The sequence below is a fragment of the Patella vulgata genome, chromosome 8 (assembly GCF_932274485.2).
Source record: "Patella vulgata chromosome 8, xgPatVulg1.2, whole genome shotgun sequence".
Classification (NCBI taxonomy): Eukaryota; Metazoa; Mollusca; class Gastropoda; family Patellidae; genus Patella; species Patella vulgata.
The window spans coordinates 34,464,180-34,491,436 of NC_065886.2; the positions used below are offsets into that span (position 1 = coordinate 34,464,180).

General features: G+C 37.2%; 1 protein-coding gene across 3 annotated transcripts; it reads right to left on the minus strand.

Moving 5' to 3' along the window:
* Positions 1-1,121: 1,121 nt before the first annotated feature.
* Positions 1,122-26,244, minus strand: LOC126829362 (alkaline phosphatase). Of its 3 annotated transcripts, XM_050559175.2 has the most exons (12): positions 24,745-24,879; positions 14,815-14,870; positions 12,990-13,073; positions 12,002-12,222; positions 8,267-8,441; positions 7,085-7,254; positions 6,516-6,593; positions 5,914-6,013; positions 4,754-4,897; positions 4,258-4,449; positions 3,346-3,489; positions 1,122-2,773 (listed from the first exon to the last, which is right to left on the minus strand). In XM_050559175.2, the coding sequence occupies exons 3-12, from the start codon at positions 13,042-13,044 to the stop codon at positions 2,490-2,492; spliced, it is 1,563 nt and encodes a 520-aa protein (XP_050415132.1). In that variant the 5' UTR covers positions 13,045-13,073; positions 14,815-14,870; positions 24,745-24,879; the 3' UTR covers positions 1,122-2,489. The 3 variants fall into 3 exon arrangements, with proteins under 3 accessions (XP_050415132.1, XP_050415133.1, XP_050415131.1); XM_050559176.2 differs by lacking the exons at positions 14,815-14,870; positions 24,745-24,879 and adding an exon at positions 26,224-26,244; XM_050559174.2 differs by lacking the exon at positions 14,815-14,870 and having other exon boundaries at positions 24,745-24,899.
* Positions 26,245-27,257: the final 1,013 nt, after the last annotated feature.

Genomic DNA, 27,257 nt, shown 5'->3' on the forward strand with positions numbered 1-27,257 from the left:
CGGTTTCGGGCGGAAATCAATTCAACATGTTTTAAAGACCGTGTCGTATAAAACTGTTCTTTGGAACCTTAAAAAAACGACATCGGGTCATTTGTGTAAATGAATATATATAAAGTGATTTACATTCTTCTTTTTGTAATTTGAAATTTGTAATCAATATTTACGTGAATAGTCCAAATTGTGACGACACTCGTTTGCGCTTGTTTAGTGCATTCTGCAGATCTTTTTAAAATTATGTTGTAGTTTGTGAATCAACCATTTTTAATTACTGGATATGTTTTGCTTTGTAAATTACAAATGGCGTTCGGAACCATAGAGTATTGTACTTATTTTAAAATGTCCATTGTGCCTTTAATATTGGATATTAAGACCCCATATTTTCACAGTGAGGTAACAACATCAATATTGATTGAAATGGATCAACTCTAATTCGTGTTTTAAATTTTGAATATTATAGATGATATTGTGTTAGATGACTGGTCCCATTAGTATTGTTTATATTGCCTGCCATGTACAGAACGCGTCGTATTTACACATCACTTATACACCTCTTCAAACTGTTAGGAAATGAAATGGGGTTTAACTTCCCACATGTCTGCACTGACTGGGCTAATGAGGACGGACATACGTCATAGTGTGCTATGAAGGAAGGTTTGTCCGAACAGCGGCACTACGACTACTCTTATATAGCCCCCTCCCCGCCCAGCAGGAACATTGTCTAGGCGTTCGGACACGACAGTCCTTGCTTTACTAACTGAGCTACATATACCAGTATGCCCATCATATATATGTATACTTATATAAAAAAACAATGAAATGAAATGGGGTTTAACGTCCTGCTGTTCTGCTCCTATACTGGGCTAATGAAGACGGGCATACGCCATACAGTGTGCTATGAGGGAAATTTTGCCCGGGCAACGGCACTATCGCCTACTCTTATATCGAATTCCAACTGCCAAGGGATCTTTTACGTGCATTCCAATGTGTACACGGGACCTAGGTTTTTCGTATCATCCGAAGGACTAGACAGCTGTCCTTGTCAGGCCCCCCGTCCTGCATTATATAAAAACAACAGCAAATCAGACATGTATATATTAAATAAAAACAAACAATCAGATATATCTAGTTGTGATATAGTCAAATGGTTTATTCACGTAGGTTGGCGTTTCTTGTCTAATAAAAATGACGGAAACTTAAGGCGCGAGATTTTAAATTATATATTTAAGAGTGTGTTTCGTTGAATCGAAATTAAGTCTAAATCCATTTTAAATTTAATCTTTGTTAACGCTGGGACCGTTGTGGTTCTACAGATTAAGTTCACCGAAGAACTGCCATGGATTCAGCGCTGAAATCAATGATTGGAGAATTTCTAGTCTTAATCCATAACCGTTGTACGAGTTATTCCCCCCCCCCCTCCCCGCCACTCGATCATGCCATTATAAAATATTCGATAAAAATTGTCTCGTGTTTATAAAATTCATACATATAAAGAAGTAATAGTGCATATTAGAAAATATATTTATAATTGAATAAAATGTTGTTATATTACATAAAACATAACAATCTTTCGTCACCCAATTCTCACGGTTAAACAAAATAGAAACATTTATTTCTATGACAACAAAAGAAAACAAAGATATGTCTCCCTGGTAAAAAAATAGTACAAATATTTCTATCCATTCCAACAAAAGAGTATATATATATATCCATGGCAACAAAATGATACACATTACACATATATATCCATGGCAACAAACGAATACACAGATATATATCCATGGCAACATATAGAAATATATAAATAAAGTATTCCAAGTATAAAAACAATAGGTTAACAGTTAAATTTTATACAATGAATTATTCATATTATTTGATATGGATTTCAAACACAAATGGTTATACACAAAATCTTGGGTGTCATTGATAAATGATCTAATATATACTTCCTTCGTGTTCCATGTACGCGTTTCCACAGCCGTTTTCGCCTGTTACATCGAAACGGTCTCATTACAGTTGCATTAGACGAACTTGTTTGCTAATGAAAACGCGTACATGGAAAATAGACCTCAGCATGTTCGACTATCCAATTCAGATATCCTGATTGTTGGTTTTGTTTTTAAAATCAGTTCAAAAAAAGTTCATTTCCATACATGTTTTTACAAATATTATGTGACCGACATATACTATACAGCGCCACCTATATGTATTGGTTAATATCTATTGATAAGACTTTTGAAAAGAGATTGAATAAAATCCATCAAATTATCCCTCGTTGATTTTCTTATGAGATAAATGTTAAATTGCCAATCAGAGATCATTTTAATTTGGATCAAGTCGTGGAATATTGAATATTGTCCGAAAAATGCAAATGGCGATCAGCAACCGTAAATAAAGTCAAGATATTACTGAGGTAATGTAATAAGGGGCGTTTATAATTATTACAAAAATGGACATTTTGCACATGATGTAATAGAGGGCGTGTATAACTATTACAAATATTTATTTACGTGATGTAATATGAAAATTATGATTAAAGATTGAGCAAGTGTATGACTGACGCCGCTGCCTACAGGATCCTCTTTAGATTTGTCACAATGTTTCTTATTCGGTCCAACACAGGAAGCGTAGGCCATGACGTGGGCTATATAATTCTGATCGTGGACACCATGGAATAGATGTGACATAGGACCAATAGCGAATATCCCGACATCTTCTGCTGAATGAGTTTCAGAACTCATATGTACAGCTGCCTGAAACACATATTCTGGGTCGGCTGTCAAAAAATAAATAAATAAATAAATAAATAAACATAACACTTAAAAGTTACATCAAATGGGATCGAGATCTATTTCAAGCCAGGTTATTAGCATACATCTCACGCCAGGCCATTAGCATATGTCTGAAGCCAGGTCATTAACATCAAACCAGGTCCCAGTTGGGGCGTTATAAAGTTATATGTATGTATATCATCCTGTCTGGCATGTAGGTTACTTTGTTTAACATCCTACTTCTCTGCACCACCTGGGCTAATGAAGATGGACATACGCCATGCAGTGTGCTATGAGCGCAGTTTGTGCCCATACAGCGGCACTACGATCTACTTCTGTATCGAATTCCAAACGTGTACACGGGAACTTCTTGTCCTATCCGAACGACTAGACATCGTGCCTTGTCCTGCACCACACCGGAAAATCCCGAGGAACTCTTTCAGTTAACTCCATGAGCGAACCCGAGACCTTCCTGAAAAGCGTGCCAACCTCTTACTAACAGAGCCACCTCGACTCCCAAACAGCCTATTGAATTAAATACGAATATTGGCCTGTTAGTTTGAAAACAATAACGTACTTGTATCAACACCAGTTAAATTCTGTCGACCAGGATGGCCATCTGTTCCGTTAACCAAGGCACCACCAGGACCGTTACCATAGATCAATGAAGTATAAGGGACATTATCTTTAGGTTCACCATCAGCTACAGGGTGCACCAAACCTAAAAGGTAAAAATAAAAACTTAGCTTTAAATTCAAAATATAAGCCTATTAGAGTATCAAGCATAATAGCATAATACTAATAGTCATAATACAAGTATACATAAACTTAACACAATAGTCAAAATACAAGTATACAAACCTAGCACAATAGTCAAAATACGAGTAGAGATATACAATTCAATGTGCCACACACACACAATAAAAGCTGTGTATAAACAAATTAGTAGAAAACAAAAGTTTCACATCTATCGACATGATCGTGATAATATCGTAAACATATCGTGACGATATCGTGACAATATCGTACATATATTATTACATTTGGTGCGAATCATTTAAAGCATTAGTCGTTTTTACTAATAATACTAGGTTCCCACTGTCGTGCGATGCGTTACGATCTAGAATTGTCCTAATTGAGTCCACGATCTGGTACGTGCAGATCCATTTGATACGAAGAAAACGATTGCTACGACTGACCTCAATATAGGCTAAGATAAGACCTGATAGGAACACCACGATTTCTCCACGATTTCAATCGTAGTACGAATCGTGATAGTAGGATTAGTGGATAAAACCAGGGGTCTACTGGTTACTGAGTCCACACCTTAGTCACTGAGCCACCGTGCCTTCCTATTTTAGTTGGGATGTTGCATGAACGAATTACAAATACTGCCATATCTGTCTCTACAATAAACAATAATATCGACAGAAGCCGATCTATCAGTAGAAGTTGTCCAAAGGCGTTTTTTGATAAAGACGTTTCTTACCTAATATATCGTTTCCGGTCTCTGGATAACCAGCCATACTAAATACATGAGAGTGATCGGCCGTGACAACTAGCAGTGTTTCTTCTGGACCCAGTTCTTTCATGGCAACGTTTACAGCATCGTCAAACGCTATTGTATCATGTAAGGCTTTCCTAGCTTTGCTAGCATGATGACCATGATCGATGCGAGCACCTGTAGAGGAAATATATAAGACGTAGACAGTTAGAGAGAGAGAGAGAGAGAGAGAGAGAGAGAGAGGGAGAGAGAGAGAGAGAGTATTAACAATGTGGAAATGATGTGGATTTAACGATGCAATCGTGGGGGGGGGGGGTCACTAGTCTGACTACATACATTAATTGGTTGAATTACCAGAATAAACTATGTTCTAATAGAGACATTTTAAACAAAGCCAGTGTGTCACAATGTGTAATGCTCACCAGAAAATAAACACCCAGCCCGAACCCGTTCTTTTGTTTTATTCAAATCCTTTACTCACCTTCAACCAATAAAAAGAAACCATTGTCGTTTTTCTTCAGTATATCGATGGCGATTTTGGTCATTTCAGGAAGCGAGGGTTGATCGAGCGAATTGTTCAATTCACGATCTAGATCATATTCCATATGTGATTCAGCAAATAAACCTATAGAAATATCAAAACTTAATAAACGTAAAACAGATGATCGCTTTAAAATATCAAAACCTATTCTAGATACTAAAATACCATCTTTGACAGTAATCAATTACTATACTTCGGTTATTTTGAGAGACACATTGGGTAATGTGCAATACACATGGTTATGTGTTCGATTCGAGGTAGATATTGTTATGACTAGGAAGCAGCGGTGGCTCAATGATTAAGCTATGACCGAATTAAGACCAACATAGGCCCTAAGCACTCAAAAGATTTTGGAGCAACCATATATAGGTAATTCAAAATATAATAAACCACAAACAACCACCAACCACGTGATTAGAGTTTCTCTCGGATTTCATATACATCATTATTAATTGTGACAAAACAGGTAACAGTATGAAAAGAAAAAAAACCTTCAAAAAACAATGAAAAACTAATTGAAAATCCTTGATTATTTTTTAAATTAAATATTCTAAATTTGGCATCTAACAAAAGCAGACATGCTGTGGTTCAAAACAGTAGGACGTTAAACCCATTTCAATTCGAGGTAGGTACTGTTCTGACATTAAGTCCAATTCACTTCTCACTAACAATATATCTAAAGAAAGTCGTGAAAAATTATTTCGATTTGGCTATATGAGTGATTTGGGAATGGGTTTAACGTCCCCGGTTCCAGAACCCACGGGGCTACAGAAGTCGGATATATGACTTGAAAGGAATTGTGTAAGACTAATAACTGCCAATAACTTCCTAGTTTCCAGAACCAACTACCAATTAGCGTCCTACTTTCCAGAACACACTCCCAATACCTTCCTACTTTTCAGAACCAACTGGGCATAACCTTGGGGGGAATTGTGCCTGAACAGTGGCGTTTCCACCTAATTCCAACTTCAAATAGTTCTTTTACATGCACGGCAACGGTTTTTCGCCCCACCCGAACGACCATAAACTTTATTTCATATATTCTCTTGTCTTGGTCGAAGGGATAATTCCTCTTGAAACTTCATTATAAATATTGTTACCCAGTAAAAAATCCGTTTTAGTTACATCGACGGCATCAAGTTCGCTTTTAGTCGTGACGTAACTTCCTTTACCCTTAGTACTTTTATCTGTTTCCCAGATCTGTAAATATAAATAACCAAATACAAATCATGTCACCACTTCGCTCGGTGTCTGTCAAAAAATATGTTCCTGGGCGTATAAAGAGAGAGAGAGAGAGAGAGAGAGAGAGAGAGAGATGGGATTTAACTTTTCAAGATATACGGGTGGTAATGCAGGGCAGCTCGATTCGAGAGATGTTGTGATGGCTATGTTGGATGTCACGTGATCGTCTATCGCCAATGAATGATGACCATATCCGATTAAAGTGGCTCCCTCATGAGCGCTTACGATTAACGGCCTTGAATTACCACCCAGTTATCTTGATGTACAGTAAGATATTACATTAGTGTAGCATATTTCTGAACAAAAATGTATTGCTATCAATGTTGAGAAGTATGGTTCGGAAGGGGCAGTGGTGTTTCCCGAATGATCTTGCGAAGGGTTACGATGGGATTTAGTATTGGGCAAGAAAAAGAAATATCTCAGGAACTAAATTCCAAATAGAAATAAGACCCCTACATACCTGTGTAAGATTAAGACTATCATTACGCTGACCAACAGGTATTGTAAAGAAATTCCTTCTACCACCTCCCAAAATCACCTGAATAAAAACAAAACATAGATGATTTGACACATGACAAAATATCTCGAAGCATAGCAGATAAAATAACTATAGGAAATGAGATAAATTTTGCCTGCAGTGTGACATTTCTAATATTTCAATATTAACTACCAATGGTTCTATTACGTACACAATATTGTGTAGACAGGACATCGGTTTATCGTCCCATTCTTAATTGTCAGATCCCCCGTCCTGCACCGTAAAACTACTCTGAAAAGTACGGACTGATCTCCGGGCCTCCTGGCTAATAAGCTTTGTTCACAGTCCAGCAAGTCTGAATTTTCGATATTTTACTTCCATTCAAACACCTCCAAGGTTCGGCGGAGATGTATTCACGCGCTAGGATCTTGTGAAAAACATACATGTAACAGTCCTCAACCTTACCCTAACCCATCATCGACGTGACATTGGGGGAAATCTGCAGGTGTGCATGTAACATAGATCTAGTCAAGTAATATCCGAGTACTAACCTCAATATCCGGGTTGTCCATTATCAGTTGTTTAGCAATATCGGTACAGTTACCTTCTACGTCATTTAGATTAGCATCGTTTTCCCAGTCTCTTTCAGCACTATGAGCGTAGGCTGCAGCTGGTGTTGCGTGGGTGATTCTCGACGTCGTCACTACTCCAACAGATTTACCTACAAAATACACACAAAGGGCGATAACTCTCTGTACACCACTGCAAATTACACAGCTGAGGATATCAATATAAATGAAATGAAATGGGGTTTAACGTCCTACTAATATCAATATATGACATTAGTCGCGATTTAATGTGCATCAAAGCCCGTGATGTTTCAAACCAGGTTTCCTCTCGACGTTAGCTTTGTCATGTCGTTCTGATGAGACGAAAAACCATAGCATACAAATGTATACATGGTGTGCACTTTAAAGAACATTTGTGTGCGTTTTGCATTCCAACCACCACGGGATGTTTATCTGCACACCGATGTGTTGTGTACACAGGGCCTCCGTTTTTTTTAACCCTATCTGTTACCCAAATTCGACAAACTTTGTCGCCTTACTAAGTTAGAGAATGCATATAATTTTTATAAAGACGGGATGATGACTTATTCTTCCAGCGTTCGCATTTATCAACAAAATGAAACAAGGCCCAAAACTTGAGAAGTAATTATTGGACTCAGACATAATTAACGAAAATTTCTGAAATTCAATAGGCTTTTGCGTTTCACTTATTTAAATAATGCATTATAAATATCATACGGATCGAATGATAACTTTAGTTGTTAGATCGCGCACTGGGTTCGACAAAGTGAAACAAGGGCCATAACTCTAGAAATATTAACGGAAATTGATGAAATTGAATAGACTTCTTCGTTTTTTCAAATTTAAAGGATGCACATAAATTATAAATTTCATACAGATCGGACGATAATTTTTGTCGTTAGTGCGTTCACAAGGTGCAATAAAGTAAAACAAGGGCCATAACAGCAGAAAAATTTAACGGAAATTATTGAAAGTAAAAGGGCTTCTTCGTCTCACAAATGTAAACAACATTATATCAATTTCAAAACAATCACACAATAAATATAGTCTGTAGAATGTTCACAAGAAATTGTGGACGACGGTGTATCAAAATGGGAAACATGAATATCACAATAATTACGCGAGTAAGGATAAAAAACAAACCTTCGGCCTTGGACCAATGTAAAATAGACATAACTTCATTTCCTTTTTCTAATGTACAGTTCTTTCTAGCCACGTTACCGTTAACCCCTAGAGTTCCTGCATTAGCTTTCACGCCACATAAAAAAGCTGTTCCGGTACCGGCGGAATCGGGTGTTTGTGCGTCCAAGTTATATGTCTGAAAATATAAAAAGGACGCTTTAAAAGAGAACAACTTAAATGTATCTGAAAGGATAATTTCTAATCACAATTTTTCAAACTCCAGAAAACAGAGAGAGAGAGAGAGAGAGAGAGAGAGAAAAAGAGCGAGAGAGAGAGGGGTTAACATCCACTCGACACGAACTAGGTCATTTCGGGACTAACATCCACTCGACACGAACTAGGTCATTTCGGGACTAACATGGTTCATTTTATTTCAATAATTCGCTTGTGCGCTGGGGTCTTTAGCAGTGGGAGGAAACCGGAGGACCCGGAGAAAGCCCACGAGGTAGGACAGGCAACTCTACTCCTTGTTATGTATAACCGGTGAATCGAAACCACGCCAGCTGACTCATGACAGACTTTAGGATGCAACGCGCATGCGCTAACCATTCGCCCCGCCCCTCCAGAAAAAACCTTTTTGATATTTTGATTGTGATCTGTTATTGTCTCATTGGAATTTACCCGGATGTCCTCTGTCATTTTTAACGCGTGGGCTGGGTTTTCTCCGGCTCCTCCGGTTTCCTTCCACAGCTAAAAGCCCCCACGCGCAAGCGAATTATTGATTTATTGAAATAAAATTGAACCATACGATTAGTCCCCAAATAAACTAATTTGTGTTGAGTGGGCGTTAAACCCCATTTTTCCCCTCTTTCGACGACGACCATAGTGTCACGGTGAACAAACCAGAACAACTGTGACGTCATCCACTATTTTACATAAGAATGGTTTTCTGTCATTCTACCGCATCTTATTTTATATTCTGTGATTTGTATGTTTAAGGTGGGTTGGATGGCCGAATGGTTAGCACGCGTGCGCTGTATCATACGGTCTGTCATTGAGTCAACTGGCGGGGTTTCGATTCCCCGGTTGTACGTGACAAGGAGTAGGGTCGCCTGTCCAACCTCGTGGGTTTTCTCCGGGTCCTCCGGTTTCCTCCCACAGCTAAAGACCCCTAGGCGCAAGCGAATTACTGAAATAAAATTAAACCATATGTTAGTCCCGAAATGACCTAGTTTGTGTCGAGTGTACGTTAAACCCCATTTCTTTCTCTTTCTTTGTATGTTTAATGGCGCATTAATATCTTTACGAATGCAAATTTCTTCAGTAGAAACATATTATAAATTTAAACACGTTTGGCCTATGTTGTAAGTCATATGAAAAGTAGGACGAGTTCGGCCTGAACAAAATGTGTACAATTTGAGAGTATACAACTGTGTATTATTATTTTTACATAAAGTAGAACTGTATAATACTATATTATTTATAAAACATGATGATACTAATCCTTATAAGGCGCCTAGAAATAGATTTCACTAAAATTAAAACACCACTTCTGAATTTTATTAATAGTCTACCTTTCAATAGACATACAGGTTATGTTAATAAAATTATGATGATACTAGTTTCAAAATCCGGGTTCAAGGTTTATGCATTCGCACACAGAGAACTACCTATTTCGAGAATAGATCTCTGCCCTGAATGGCCGCCATATCGAAAAATTGGTATACTATTTTCTAATGCGGCTCTACTCCTTTTCACATCTGTCATATACACAAAGACTAAATAAACCTTTCCAATTTTTATAATTATGTGAAAAAAATACTTCTCAAAATTTACTAAGTATAGTTAGTGTTTTCGACTAATACCGTTGATTTAGTACTTAAAGGGGAAGACCAACGATTTTCAACAAGGTTTTCCCCCTGTAACATATGCAAAAATGTTTTTGAAAGCAAGAAATTACTTTTTATTAAAACCGGAAGTGGCGTAGTTAGTTCAACAGGCTTACTGGTCTTTATAGTAAACATACAAATTTGGAGTAAGTTTAGCCTGTGTTGTTTGATCGTTTCGCCGTTTGACAGAACATCTGATGAAAGAGATGTTTATTAGGATATTAAAAACACGAACTTGCAACTTTTTAAAGGTTTAATACACAAAGCCTTTGCGTAAATTAAATTTCTAAACTGGATACTGTGACCCAATTTAAGCCATAAAGTTATTTTTTTATATCACGTGATAGCTGGCACGTGACATATATTACATCACGTGATAGCTGGCACATGTCTGCATCGCTGTTTAGTAGCTGACTTTGTATTTTGTTTTTTACATTATTCAACGTAAACAGACCAATATTAGCGGCTTGTGGATATTGATATGTTATTAAATCTTGTTGAAAATCGTTGTTCTTCCAGGGGAGGGTTTCCAGGAATTTTTGCAGGAGGGGGTTTGCCAGGTGCCTGAGAAAATGTATCCCTCCCCCATCGGAGAAATACATGGTCTCTATCGTCATTTTGGCGTAAATACATACACATTGATTTTTTTAAACAGATAAATCCAACACCTCGTTTCATTATGAATTAATACGATGACATTGTGATTCAATTTTATTGATGCAAAGCATTAATTGTGATATCATGTCTATATCATTATCTCGCACCATCTGACGATAAAGGATAAAGCACAATTATGACACTTTTCTCATAAAAAGGTTGTTTTACAAATTTTTTTAAGTAGCTGAGGGGGGGGGGGGGTTCTCTGGATCCGCGCCTGTCTTCCCCTTTAAAATGTCGGTCATCAAGCTTTGTGTCTGTTCTTTTGCGGAGCTAATTGTAGACAGAGATCATTAGTTGAGTACGAGGTTTATGGCGCGTATTTTATTGGGTTGTTTTTTTTGTTGGTTTTTTTTTGTTGTTGTTGTTGTTTTTTTTAAATCAGTAAATTTCTGACAGGAATTTAAATTGATGTGATTGAATGTTAGATAAATTTGACAAAAAGCACTAGTAGAGTAGAATGGAAAGATATAACAATGGGGATAACGAGGATGTGTGAATAGACGATTGAAGTTTTGATAATTTTGGTTGAAAGCGAAATGATCTGTGAATACTCTATATTACGGTAGTTGCCAATATTTTGAGCAGTACACAATTGTTTGTATGTTTTTAGGAATAACGATAAAACATAAAATGGGGATGGTCTGTTTTCCCTTGCGCCAACGTTGTTCAGGATGACGGACATACGCTTGTGCTGTGAGGGGACTTTTGACTACCAAGGGTTCTTGTACGTCAACGAGTAGATCGGTTGTTCGTCCCATTCCAACCCCTATACGCTTTGCCTTGCAAGGAACCTTCTCGATCAACAGCTGTACCCAATTCCAGCTACCAAGGGTTCTTGTACGTCAACGAGTAGATCGGTTGTTCGTCCCATTCCAACCCCTATACGCTTTGCCTTGCAAGGAACCTTCTCGATCAACAACTGTACTCAATTCCAGCTACCAAGGGTTCTTGTACGTCAACGAGTAGATCGGTTGTTCGTCCCATTCCAACCCCTATACGCTTTGCCTTGCAAGGAACCTTCTCGACCAACAGCTGTACCCAATATTGCCCCGCTGACTCCTTTAAAATTAACGGATATCACGTTAAGTGGCCATTAGAATCAAAGCACAACGACGACAGGTTGTTTAAAAACCAATTCTCTTATCGGGTAGTTCACAGAAATAAAAAAAGTTCATGTTCTTGATGTTCTCTTTAAATGATAACATACCTTAGATAGAGCAACATGAGGAAAATGTTCGAAAGCCAGAGTAGACATCCCTTCTGTGATATTATATTTCTGAGCTTTATATAGTCTGGCTGCCGAAACTGTGGATACACCCATACCATCTCCTAGGAACAGGATGACGTTCTTGGCTATCATAATATTCGGTTTTAGATTTAAGGCATCTGTCAATTCTTTCTGGGCTTGATCGTTCCATTTTTTGCCATCTGAAATTAATATAGTCACGGTTCCAGATCTCCATAGATACACAAATACACTAAGTCAGGACACTCTTTTGAGGAGGGAAGGGGTTGGGGGCACTCGTTCTGTTTTGCAGCTTGGTAGCATTTTGTTTTATATGCTATATATTAAAGCCGCTGGTCGTAATTTAGATATTTCGGACACTGTCTAAATGTGATCAAATTGATTATACAAAACCAAAACCAAAATTTAAATTTTGTACTCGACTCAAGATGTGCCCCCCCCCCCACACACACACACACCAACAGTGCGAGGAGGACCGGGGCATTTGTCTCATCAACAGCTTTAATTTATGCATTACGGGATTTTAAAAAAATGAATCCATTTTAATTTTTCAAATCAGATGTCTGATTTATAATTCCGTATGTCACCTTATGGTAAGTTTATAAAGGTTCCCTTCAGCTTTGAACGCCTAACGTGCAAGCCACGTACGTGTTTCTGCGCGCATTTTCGCGATTCGTTTTCATTTAAGGGTTTACTCCAGCGAGAAAACGCGCGGGTAAAAATTATCATACTGTCTGTATACCCCTATTAATATCATACGTCTGTATACACGTAAGCAAACATTAATCCTGATAATAACCCGATGTCTGCATACCCCTATTAATATCATACTGTTTGTATACACGTGAGCTAACATTACTCCTGATAATAACCTGATGTCTGTATACCCCTATTAATATCATACTGTCTGTATACACGTGAGCAAACATTAACCCTGATGAAAACTTACCGTCCGTAGAAGCGATAGCCAACATTAAACTCATACAATAACACAAAATTAACATCTTCAGATTTTCTACCAAAACTTGATTCACTGAAAATAGAGAACGGCGAATTAATACAAACGTAGATCAGGGGATTTAGCTATAAATAATATGGGATGTTCTAGATAGATTAAAGATACACTCCCTGTCTGGTGTAACAATACAGGTCGTCGGATTGACTCCAGACCCCAATATCCTGTCTTTCTCGTAATATAATCAATTTAATTGCGTTTCAAATAAACAGAGAGAGAGAGAGAGAGAGAGAGGGGGGACAGAGGAGAGAGAGAGAGAGAGAGAGAGAGAGAGAGAGAGAGATTTTAACTTCACCTTAATATTGTCCGGAATGATGATTAATTGTGCGTAAGTAAAAATGAAAAGAGTGTTTTACTAGATTTGTTTGTAAGAAAAAGTCGACGTTTTTTTTTCGGATTCACATAGGCGCGTCCGAAGTAAACAAAAACGATGTGTTGATACATTTACACCCCAATCATCAGTTAGTAGTCTATCTATACATGGGTTTCAAAAAAAAAGAGTAGCAAGATTAATAAAAATATTATGAATTGATTTCTGTTTCTTTGCTTTTAAACTTAATACAGGTATTTGCGCGAGGGGAGCTAATTTAATTTAGTCACGATTGTCAGGTCTCTCTTTTGCCGCGGCACAGAATTCTAAAGGCTTCGTGGGCGTTGCCTGGCTATCTATACACGGTCCATGGTTTAACGTCCACTCTGGGATTAAGATATGGCTCAGTTTTATTTCAATAATTCGCTTGTGCGTAGGTGTCTTTGAGGAAATCGGAGGACCCGGAGAAAACTCACGAGGTTGGACAGACGAGCCTACCCCTTGTCACGTACAACCGGCGAATAGAAACCACGCAATATAGTTAGACCACCTAAAGCACATTATTAAGAGGAAACTATACCGTGTCCTATATAATATTTTCACATATTGAAATTAAAAATCTTTCTGTCTTTTTTCTGTTTCAGCCTTGTGATTTAACTTCAACCCAAGGCCGCTCATCACATTTTGCATTTCTGGAAACGCAAATGTCACCTACGAAGAGCGACCAATCTGGGTCAAATCCGACCCAAGAGTATAGGGTACAGACATGACCGAACCAAGAAATTTGGGTCCCTTTAACCCAATAATTTTAAGTCATTGCGACCCAAATTTATTGGATTTCCACCTGAATTTATTATTTTTTGGTTCGGTCATGTCTGTACCCTATACTCTTGGGTCGGATTTCACCCATATTTGTTGGGTCGATTCGACCCAATCCTTCTAACAGTGCCGTTGACTCAATGACAGATCTTATGATACAACACACACGCGCTAAATGAACAGACACCAACCTTTATTATACATATTGATAGAATAAATCCCCCAATATTATTACACTGGTGCATCAGTCAAGTGTTCAGATCAGTTGTCCAAATACAATTGTGAAATACAAAATGTGAAATACGAAACCTGTATAGTACATGCGCGTTCGTCTTGACGCTGGGGAAGAAAGTTCCACCGGACTTACCAACGTGGTTTACCCTTGTCGGTTGTGCAGGGCCAAGTCCCCGTGTAAACGTTGATATAGACGGAAAAGAGGTCCCTCGTACACATTGACAGTATTTGCCCGACTTCATAAGCCAGGTCGGCGCAGAAAAGTAGGACGCTAAACGCCATGTCATTATGTCTTTGATCAGAAAGCTTAAATATTTTGGTCGTTCAGAAAACTTAAAAATACATTTTATATAATTCTAAGACTCAGGACTATTTTCAAATCACTAATTAACTTACCAAAAATAAACTAAATAATACCATTTAGATAAATATTTCAACCACAAGAATCCCTTCTGAGAAATAATTCACAACAGTTTCTGAATATTAATAGATGTGAACGAATTTTGATATAAGGACTTTTTTCTTCACTTCAAAGTACACAATCTAGATGTTTGTCCGCCGCACGTGATCAGCCTAATCTATATTTACTTATGAATGAATGTAATAATACACGTCAATAGTGCGTCACCTTTACTGCTATTTTAAAGGCGAAATCCAAATTTTTACTAGTTCTCCACTAATATCATTGCAACTTGACCATAAATTTACGAAAGACATACCTATTTATCTTCAGATATAACAAAGAGTATATTGCCCTATATATATCCTCAAATACCATTGTAAGTATATAGGGGGCTATATATTTTCACAGGGGCAATATAAGTGCCAATTCCAAGATGGCTGCGTTGACGTCATCCTCGGTTACCGGTCCGTGTGGTAGCCTACGCAGTTACTTATTTTTCATGAAATTGATTAATGTAATGATTCAGACAGCTTGCATCAACACATTGTGTTGTATGTTATATCATTTTGTCAGTTAATAATCAATAAAAAAACAACATCATGCAATAGGTGAAAAGGTGATTTTAAAACGAAAGTCAACATTTGCATTTGTCGCCAAGTTCAACAAGGTTTATATTTCTGGTGACGTTTCCAATACTATCAAGATTTCCGGTTGCATGAGAGTCAATAACAACAAGATTATTTCAGAACTTATACATTTTATTTCAATAATTCACGTGCCCATAGGGTTTTGAGCAGTGCCCGTCTTCATTAGCCCAGTCGGAACAGAAGAGTAGGACATGTGTGTGTGAGAGAGAGAGAGAGAGAGAGAGAGAGAGAGAGAGCAACTGACTCAATGACAGATCTTATGATCTAAAGCTCCTGCATTACACCTCTCGGCCACACACGCTAATGTCCAGATTTTATGAAGTAATTTTAATGATGCGCACACACAATGTTTGAAGAGCCTTTAGATTTATCATTGAAATCGTACCATTAATATTGACCACAATACCTCTTCAAGTGGACCAAAGGGCGGACATTATGGACATTGTGGACATGACTGTGTATATTGGTGTATATGTTGGAACATCTAGGTTAAGTTTTATTTTACAACTATTTGCTCTACATTTATATTATAATTCTCACCCGTGACGGTAAATAATGCCCTACATGTGAAAGCACGATGTTTATCAGCAGTGAGAGAAGAGATTTGACTATACAATACTTGAATTGAATAATTAATCTCAATAAAATATCAGTCGTGACGTGTTTATTTGATACAAAACCAGTTAGACCTACAGATAGCTTTATTCAATTTAGTCAGTAGGTTAAGTCAGGAGACGCGGTGGCCCAGTGAGTAAGACGTTGGGTCGCCACACCGGAGGTCCCGTGTTCGATCCCTGTGTTGACCGAGAAAGATCATCAGAATTTCCCCGGCGTGGCTCCCCCTTGTCAGTGATGCAGAGGACGACGTATCTTCGTTTGGATGGGACGAAAAACCGAGTTCCCGTGTACACATTGGCGTGCACTTAAAAGAATCCTTGACAGTTGGAATTCGATATAAGAGTAGGCCGTAGTGCAAAATGTTCTTCATAGCATACTGTAAGACGTATGGCGTATGCAAATGAAATGAAATGAAATGGGGTTTAACGTTCTACTGTTCTGCTTCGACTGGGCTAATGAAGACGGACATACACCATACAGTGTGCTATGAGGGAAATTTGGCGCTACGGCCTACTCTTCTATCGAATTCCAACTACCAAGGGATATTTTACGTGCACGCCAATGTGTACACGGAACCTCGGCTTTTCGCACCATCCGAAAGGCTAGACAGCTAGCGAGCCAGCGTCTTACTCACTAAGCCATCGTGGCACCCAAAGCGGGGAAAAATATAGCCCGTGCCGTATTACATTACTATTTGGATGATTAGGTTCTTTACATAATAGATGCTAAAGGCCAGGCCATATTAAATTACTGTCTACACCGTCGTAATTTTTAAACGGATTTCTACTGAATAATGGTTATTTAAAACGTGCCTATGTGTTTGAAATCATCTTCGGTTAAATAAAATCCAGTGTACATTCCGACGAATAAAAAGGTTCTCTCTTGAAAAGTCAATGTTTTTGTTTGAATTTTCGATAGAGTTCATCAAAACATTGCACATGTCACGTGATGAACGAAACCATCGTAAGATGTTGAAGGGGGATTAAGGTTGACAAAGTTTGACAAACACGTCGATCGCGCGATCTTTTCGATTGTTTAAGTTTGGGCAACAACAATATCAACTGATGACAATAACATTGGAGATTAACTTACAAACAATTGATTATCAGTCTGAATATATCACAGTTTACACGGATACTCGTAAATATAATAATGCTTTTCACACCATCATCACCGCATAATTTTAAATTCCCATTTAAATGCCATTCCCATTTACTGTACATGCCTGTGGCTAACATTTATAAACAAACACACTTTATTTCATAATTTTAATTGTCTATATTTTATAACGGAGTATATTCCCCATGCTATGTGGTTATGAGTCCATTTTCAAAGTTTTATGATCACCGCTACTCCATAATTTCCATATTTAATTTACGTTGCGGGTGTAAGTTCATGTCAATAGGGTAATATTTCCGAATAAATTACGCTTTTGTTTATTCGACAGATACTGAAATCGAAACATTCATGATAAGAAAGCTCAGAATGTCTAAATATCGTTTATCGTCCTTATAAAAATCTATTTTAATAAAAATCACCTGTCAAAAGAGACATCGCAGACTGCGTGTATTATCGGGTCTTGCTTGTTAATTATTCAGACCGAGGGAAGAACTGATGAAAGTTTCGCGCCAAATTTAACAATCTTCAATACATCTGTGTAGTATACAATACTTCTTATGGAATGGGACCTTATACGGTAATAGAATTCAAGCCATTGATTGGCTAAAGCATGATCACGATCTACGAATACCACCTATAAAAGTATTTAACAGATATGTGCAGTTTAGTATATAATATACTATGTGCTTGATATTTGAGTTGTGATTTAGTTAGAATGGCAGAACACTGATTATGAACAATATAAACTGTTTTATTCTGATTCTCTGGGCTCACCGGTTAAATTTGCATGTCAAAATATGAACGACATCTAAACATGTACAATTATTATTTAACCATTAATATGTTTATATTACTTATCCTAATCGCGGTGGCTCAGTGAGTAAGCTGTTGGCTACCTAGCAGGGAGGTCTCGGGTTCGATCCTGGGGTTGGCCGCGAAAGTTCATCGGGATTTTTCGGCGAGGTTTCCAGCGAGGTCAGTGGGACAAAGTATAGTCGTTCGGGTGGGACGCAAAAACCGAGGTCCCATGTACATTTTGGCGTGCACATAAAAGAACCCTTGACAGTTGGAATTCCATATACGAGTCGACCGTAGCGCCGCTGTCCGGACAAAATGTCCCCCATAGCACACTGCATGGCGCCTGTTTGTCTTCATTAGCCCAGTAGACCTACAATATACTTTAATATGTTCTTTTTATAATCGTAACTATTATCGTGGTTTTACAGTAGGACGTTAAACCCCATTTCATTTCAGTTGTCGCAGTTTATTTCTCTGCGGGTTTTCAACGTGCAGTTATATTTTTTATGTTTTATCCGACTAATAAAACAGACCTAGAGTCAGAGTCACGTCATTTATCGACACCTACTGTGAATCCTAGCGGGTTGTCTTTGTGATAAAAATCTTTCTGAGAAAATTAAGTTATAATCCCTATTAACCCCCCATGTATATCAATAATTCTTTATATGTTTTTATTTTTTTAACTTTTAAATGCGTGTTTAATAAATAGAAAAAATAAGTAAATTTGTATATATATCTACTATTTTAATTCATGATAATTGTTGATCTTTTAATATTTTTTTTTTAAAAATGTTTTTATGAATGATTAAAATATAAAAGATAACCGTTTATTTATATCTCTATCGTTTTCCAACAGGCTATTTTTTGACCAAACACTAAAAATATTTAAAAGGAACCAGTTTTAAACACAGTATTTTTACGTATAATTTAACTGGCGTCTAAAAATAACGTTGCTATTTAAAAGTAGCGAAAAAGGAATTGAAATGGGATTTAACTTTCTTCCTTTTTTCCTTTGTACTGGTTTTAAGTTTTCCTCAAATGAACACATGCTTGACAGAATGTGAAATTAGATGAAACGAAATTGAGTTTAACGTCCTACTGTTCTTCACCGACAGGACTAATGAAGACGGACATGCGTTATACAATGTGCTATGGGGGACATTTTGCCCGAACAGCGGCACCACGGCCTACTCTTATATATCGAATTAACATATTATTTACGCGAACGCCAACGTGTACACTTGACCTCAGCTTCTCAGCCCATCCGAATGTACTATCCTTAACAGGCTCCCCGTCTTGCACCACTTTCAGACAGACGTCCCCTCAACATAATCTAGATCATTTCGGGACTAACATATGGGTCATTTTTATTTCAATAATTCGCTAACGGATAAATAGGGTCTACAACAGTGGGAGAAAATCCACGAGCTTAATCAGGTTACCCTACTCCTTGTCACGTACAAGCTGGGAATCGAAACCTCGCCACTTGGCTAAATGACAGACCTTATGATCGAGAGAGCTCTTTTTGACCCCTCCCCCGCCCCTCACCAAAAACCGTCACACACGCTTCACTGAAGGAAATAGCTCTATTTTCTAGCTATCAATTCTTATTTACCGTAAACACTACCCATTCAAAGAAAGCAATAATACTCCGCCGAAATAAACTTTATATAGATCACGCATTTCACTAGAAAAACACATATGACCAAGCCCATACTTTAGATCCTATTACATTAAATAATGTGCATTTGGCAATTTTTTAACACAAAAATGATCTATTGTATTGGGTGCAATGTGTTTTATTATTTTGATGTTTACGATCATAAAGCAGGATAGGAAAAACCTAGGGCGGTGTGACATTTCGACAGCAATACCTTTTATAATTTACAAATGTTTTTTTTTATATTCACTCGAAGGAGATATAATAACATATGATATTGATATAGTGTGTCTCTGTACATTGTATACATTTTATTATTATTTAAATCTATGGCCGAGGGTCACGGTGGCTAAGTGGGTAAGACGCTGGCTCGCTAGTCTGGAGGTCGGGTGTTCGATCCCTGCATTGGCCGAGAAAGTTCGTCCAGATTTTCCGGCGTGGTTCCCCCTTCTTTGTCATTGATGCGGGACGGAGGGCCTGACAGCTGTCTAGTCGTTCGGATGGCACGAATACCGAGGTCCCGTGTACCCATTGGCGTGTACGTAAAAGATCCCTTGACAGTTGGAATTCGATATAAGAATAGGCCGCAGTGCCGCTGTCCTGGCAGAATTTCCCTCATGGCACACTGTATGGCGTATGCCCGTCTTCATTTTCTGCCTATGGCAGACCTTTCTTTAGGCCTTAGATGTTATCTAAATTATTAATTAGACATTAATTAACTTACCAAGACCATAATCAACTATCGATGTCATCGGATGCCTGCGATATTTAGTGGATTTAAATACGTTTTGTGGTGGATGAAATAATCGTAAAAATGGATAATCGAGACTGATTATCTAGGTTCAGAGTGAAGAAATTTGACTGAAATTTTCAGCATATTGTTATTTCCTTATGTATTATAGTGAGAACTGTCAGCTCTTTATCTATTCTTACCTAATGCCTCCTTAGGGTTAAATGAACAATTGACCAATGGCCGAAGACTTTGAACTGTTTGAGTTTATTACGTAATTAACACGTGTTCTTGCAATATCTATATCATTTTGTGTATTTAAACATCTGTTTCCTATGAGCATTTATCAAATATTATTATATAATTATCTTAATCCTAAGCTTGTATATAATTATGTTCTATATTATATATTGTAACTTACGTCTGGTGACCGGCTAGACCTAGCTAGACCTGTTATTGCGACCGTTGGCCAGTCTTGAACACTCATTTATTATAAATACAATTTACCAGAGTTATCGTCGTCGATACGATAGTGTAGGAATTACCCCCCCCCCCCCCCTCACGACGTCAGTATTATGTAAAGTTTGTTTTGTAATATATTATAGATATATTATATGGTATTATGTAAAGCTTTTGGCTAGGGGTTTGTTTGTATTATATATCCCATTTTATTTATTTATCTATTCCTTCTTATATGTGATTGAATTATTGTATATATTAGGCAGTTGGTTGACAAGATAAGCACCCTTGTTGTATAGTGTTCAAGAGTGTTGCAAGAAGATAAAGGGGTATTATATTAAGCATATTTTATATGAATATGGATTTGGTTACGTTTGGCAAGAGCAGGATGTTTTTGATGTAAATGGGTTTTTATCATCATTTAAGCAAAGGCTAATTGATTGCTCACGTCAACAATTATCATGTGATATTAAAGAGACGTCCAGACTACAAAATTATAGCTTGATTAAACACAATGTTAACTATGAACCTTATTTATCCAAGGCATCTGTGACTAAATTTCGACAATCCTTAACTCGTTTTCGATGTTCAAACCATGATTTGGCTGTAGAGACAGGACGCTGGAAGAATGTACCAAAAATTGAAAGAGTCTGTAAATACTGTGATGAAATGCATGATTTAAAACAAACAGAGGATGAAATACATGTTATTGTTTATTGTAAATTGTATGATAATCTAAGAACCAAATTACTTCCAGAAATAGAGAACGAGAGACAACATAAAACAAATAGGGATATTTTTATTAGGGTCATGTCTGACGAAAATAATTATCGAAATTTAGCTATGTTTATTTATCAGTCATATGTTATCCGAAAACAAATTGATAATTGTAAATAGTTATGCTTATTTTGATTTATTATTATATTATATCAACAAATTATGTATACATATTGTCTTTATTACCATTATTATTTATTACTGTTATTTATCTCACATTTACTCACCGCACTTCTTATATGTTGTAAAAATTTATGTACTATGGGCTGGAGGCCTTAAATACTGTGAATAAATAATTAAAAAAAAAAAAAAAATATATTGCAGAGAGAGAGAGAGAGAGGCAGAGAGAGAGAGAGAGAGAGGGGGGGGGTTAAACCCTAGGAGGTTGGGCAAGCGGGGAGTCGAAACCACGCCACCTGACTCAATGACTCAAAATCCAAACATTACGTCATCCCTAATCATCGTTTGGGGAATTGTTAATACCTTGCAGACTACAGTGTTGTAATTCGTTCTGAGCTGATGACTTGAACATTCCGCGACACTCGGCACCCAACATAAATGATATAAACAAACAAGTGCCATCTTTAAATATTGAATGCAAATTCTTTATGGGTATTTCAGTGATCAGCACGCGCACATACGTGTTTTGAGTAAATGTTTTGCAACGAGGAGAAGCAGTAGGAACAAGTACAATTTAACCTTAGTTCACAAACATAATAAAACAATAAAATATATAACTCGTCACCTGTCATCCCATTATCTATATACACCACTCAGGTAAGTATATATATACCTGTAGAAAACCTATATATAACATCAAGTATGTATGTTATACTGTTATCTTCACATATCTATATTTTACTTTTTGGCGCAAATTCTTGAAAGGTACGTCGTACACGAGTCTGTCTTCATAGGCCCAGTCGGTATAGAATAGTTGGACGTTAAACTCCATTTCATTTCATTTTATTAAAGATTAAAAGAATTTCTGTCGTGCTCGTTAATTCCTTGGGTCATGGGCTCAACGTCCGCATCTATCAAGGGGGGTGGGTCGTACTCGTGACTATGTAATCGTTGTTTTCATGTCTGCAAACAGTTATGTTAGTTTCCCACTTTCGTAGGATGTGTCACGACGGGAATTTTTCCTGGGTAGCGACGTGTCCGTCTACTCTTTGTCAAATTCGAATTGTGAAGTGTTCGTTGAAACCCAGGTCTCCAAGTGTTCGCCCTATCACAGGCATTGTCAGAATATAGTTTCTGCACCAAGGGAAAGCGACTCTAGAAAAACCTGCGGAAAATTCTCGGTCAATTAAATGAGGTGAAAACAGTACTTTGGACGTTTCATGAAAGTGGCATCAGATGGTCTAGAAAGAAGACTGTGGCGGATATTCTATATATATATGTACGGCACCCATACGTACCGGTTTACCTGATGGATTTCATATGGCTGGTATGAGATATCACCCAGAGGTTACCGGTCACACTTCTAAAATCCACGCCCAAACTATCACACAAAAGTAGTAACGGAGTTGTTACCTTAAACACGCCATTTCATATCTAACGTATATTTCATGAACTCAGAAAATTAAAATATATCTGTAAGCACAGACACGAGCTAGAAGAGATTTCAATAGCTAAGTATGTTTATGGGTATCTTAGATATTTACAAGTAAGGCAACCCGGATTCACTAAAATTTATATACGTAAATATTTTTCAGAGCGCAATACCGTCACCGGATGAAGGATTGGACGTTCGTACCATTCACTCAAATACCACAAAATCATATTTGATTTGAAACTATAAATGAATAAATTTCGATTGCGGTTTCATTTAAGCTACGTCTACACTAGCAGCATTCACCGTCTACACTAGCCTTTTAAATCCCGGTTTTTTCCTAAAAGCCGGCTTTTTCAATTTCTCAATCGTAAAAGCCGGCTTTTTAAAATTATTGAGGGATTTTTCAAAATCAAAAAGCCGGCTTTTTCAAAAAACCGGCAATTTTATGTGTGTAGACGGTAAATCCGGGATTTATCAAGTACCCGGATGTCATTCGTCCCGAGCTTCCGTACATTCATAACATTGGCATTGCCTCCGGTTCTAAGAAATTGCGGTAAATCTCAAATCCATCTATAGCCTAGCCTATTTAATTTCAACATGCCTAACCTAAAATGGGTTAACGAGGAGTGCTTATTGCTAATTGAGATTTGGGGGCGGGGGAACATTCAAGCTTTGTTTGATGGAACTGTCAAAGACAATAAAATTTACAGGGTTATATGCGCTGAATTAGCCGAAGCTGGCTTCTCTAGTAATCATTATTATTATATTATTATCTCTGCAAAATTGACTGAAGCCGATGGCGTAATAAATAAACCGGAAGTTCCACAAATAAAGAAGGTCGGTGTTCATCGTCTTTTTCCGTTTAGTCAGTGTAGACGCTACACTTGAAAAAGCCGGGTTTTGAAAAAACCGGGTTTTTAAAAAGCCGGCTTTTTCAAGCCTAGTGTAGACGAAGCTATAGCTTCATCAATAGTTTCTTTTTTAAAATCGAGAAATGGGAGACTGTATAATAAACTTTCTAAATATAAATAACAATGCAGTCTTTGAGTGGCCTTGAGAAGCATAAGGTATCGCTTGTCGTAACACGTATTACATGAATCGAGTTGCTGTATATATATAAATGCTTTTTATAAAAACGGACTATACGGGCTTTACAGATGCTTTAATTACAACCAAAAACTTTACACAGTTCAACATCATCAATGCTGCAACAGGAGACCGCATAAATGTTTGTAATGTTATTAAAAATGTCTCATAAAAACCTACACCAGAAATGTTTGCCAAAAGAACATTACATTATTTACATATAAACAATTCAACATCACCAATGTTTATAAATCCCGAAACGGGAGACCACACATACTTTTGTAATGTTATTGTTATTAAAATATGTTCCATAAAAACTGACACCAGAAATGTACAAAAAACATGATATAAATGCCATAAAGCAATGTCGAACGCACGGTTCATGAATAACTCACAGATAATCGCAATGCATTACACACGCCTCAAAGGTAATAGATTGTGAAAGAAGAGTTATAATATAATTTGGCATCTTACCTGAGAATCCACGTAGTAGTTAGTAGCGTATATTAAATAATAGGTTCGTCAGACTATGTGTGTACCTCGTGTATGGTGCAGCTAATCGTGTATAAACTTGCTACTTCCGAATATATACAATAAACTGAGCGTCTCGTGTATGCGCCGAGATGTATATATATCAATCCTATTTTTGTACCTGCGCAAGGCATGTACAGGTGAGAATATATACAATTTAACATCAGGATCTTATATCAAGATTCAACATCACATCAAACACCTTATTGTCTTGTCATCGTTTAAATTTTTATACCACACCTAGCGATTCACCACACTTATTTTGATTTTTTTATGTTATATCATCCAGAATTTTAATCTACTGTAGGCTACGTCTTTTGATCGTATATATTTTTAATCCGTTTTTTTTTATTTTTATTACTATTTCGTATTATGTTATACCAATTAAAGATTTAACTTTCCCTTTTCTTGTTTTTGTTCACGACTATATATATAATGTGTCTTGTTTGATCGTAACATAGTTTTTTTTTCAGAATTACAAAAAATCAAAGAATTCAAAAATCAAAGTATTTGAGTTTATGAAATGAATAAAGGTTTACGGTTACATTTCTCAAGCAACTGGGCTAATGAATACACCATGTGTAGGAGAGACATTTTGTCAGGACAGCGGTGCTTCCACGATCTTGTCGTCGAATTCCAATTTTCAACGTTTGTTTCATGTGCACGCCATTTGAACGACTAGACGGCGTTTCTTGCCAGTCACTCCGTCCTCTACCACTGGCAAAGGGGAAACCACACTGGTGAATCTAAACGAACTTTCTCGACCACAGCCCCGAGTTCACAAAGCATTCTAAGACTTAGGTTAAGAATTAACTCAAAATTGTTCGCCTTATTTTAACTAAACTATAGCCCTTTATAAAACTGTTGTTGTTTTAATGTATCAAATACATCAATAAGAAACTATGTGCAAAGTTTTGTCTTTCTGGATAAAATATATATCTCATAAACAGTGATTGAAAATTGAGTAAATTCTTAACTTAAGTCTGAGAATGCTTTGTGAACACGGTGCCGTCCTCGGGTTTAGTTAGCCAACGTCTGGCTTCCCGAGCTACCACGGGCCCCGTACACTTACCTCAATGGGGAATTTATTCCAATTAACTCTTTTTAACACGGTATTAAACAATGAAAACATCTGATTTTGGATTGCTGAACTTCTGCTGAACTATTACTCGGATATCAATGACATATTAGCTCTCTAAGTATAACTATGATAGGATTTACTACGATATCAATGAAATGATATTAGCTCTCTTAGTAGAACTATGATAGGATTCAAGTCCTTATCTTTCCTAGTAGACACGTGCTATAAACACCCTATGCAGCCTAATCCAAAACATGTGTCGGTCATATCACATTTCAGATACACCATGACTCTCCGGTTTCATTACCGGTAATTCTGAAGTAAAAGCAAATTAATCTTACCCAGAACGTCTTGTAGTAGATAGTAGTCGTTTGGTTACTGGACACAGGAATACACAGGTTTAACAGTAAGAAGGAATGTTTATATGTTATTGTAGTGATTAGGTTGATATCACGCTCAATATATCTATGTTTATATAACAATCTCGACAGAATATATATGAATTTGCACATTTACAGTGGGTGTTTTAAATTCTATGCCAATCAGATTGCATGACTAGGCTATATAACATCAACTGTAGAGATAATGTTTTTGAAATAGATGTCATTTATGACTAGACTATACTATCAAACATCACACTAATGAACAAAACAAATTGCGAGCTAGATAAGGATTGAATATTATGTAAAATATGTAATGTTTGTCCGCTTGAAAGCCAAACAACAGATCTGTTGTTTTTTTAGTTGTTTATGAAGTGAAATGAAATGGAATGGGGTTTAACGCTCTACTGTTCTGCTCTGACTGTATACGCCATACAGTGTTCAATATGAGGGAAATTTTTCCCGGACATTGGCACTACTCTTATATCGAATTCCGACCCAAAGGGATCTTTTACGTGCACGCTAATGTGTACAAGGAACCCCAGTTTTTCGTCCCATCCGAACGACTAGACAGCTATCCTTGTCAGGCCCTCCTTCCTGCACCACTGCCAGGGGGAAATAATGCTGGAAAAATATCGATGAACTTTTTCGGCCAACACCGGACTGATCCCGGGACCTCCAGGCTAGCGAACCAGCGCCTTCTCACTAGCTACCGTGCCTTCTAGTTGTTTATGTGTAAATGGAGAAGGGAATAACAATTCTGTTTGCAGGGCCCGGTTCCTAGAAAATTCTTAAGCACGTTCTTGTGCTTAGATTTAAGTAGACTTTGCATTTAAGTAAACTTACCTTATTTTGTGTTCCCAGAAAATTCTTAAGAACGTTCTTGTGCTTAGATTTTAAGTAGACTTCATTGTAAGCACAAGAACGCTATTATGCGTTCCAAGAAAAAACTTAAGCACAACTTCGTTCTTAAACATAGATAATCTAAGCACAAG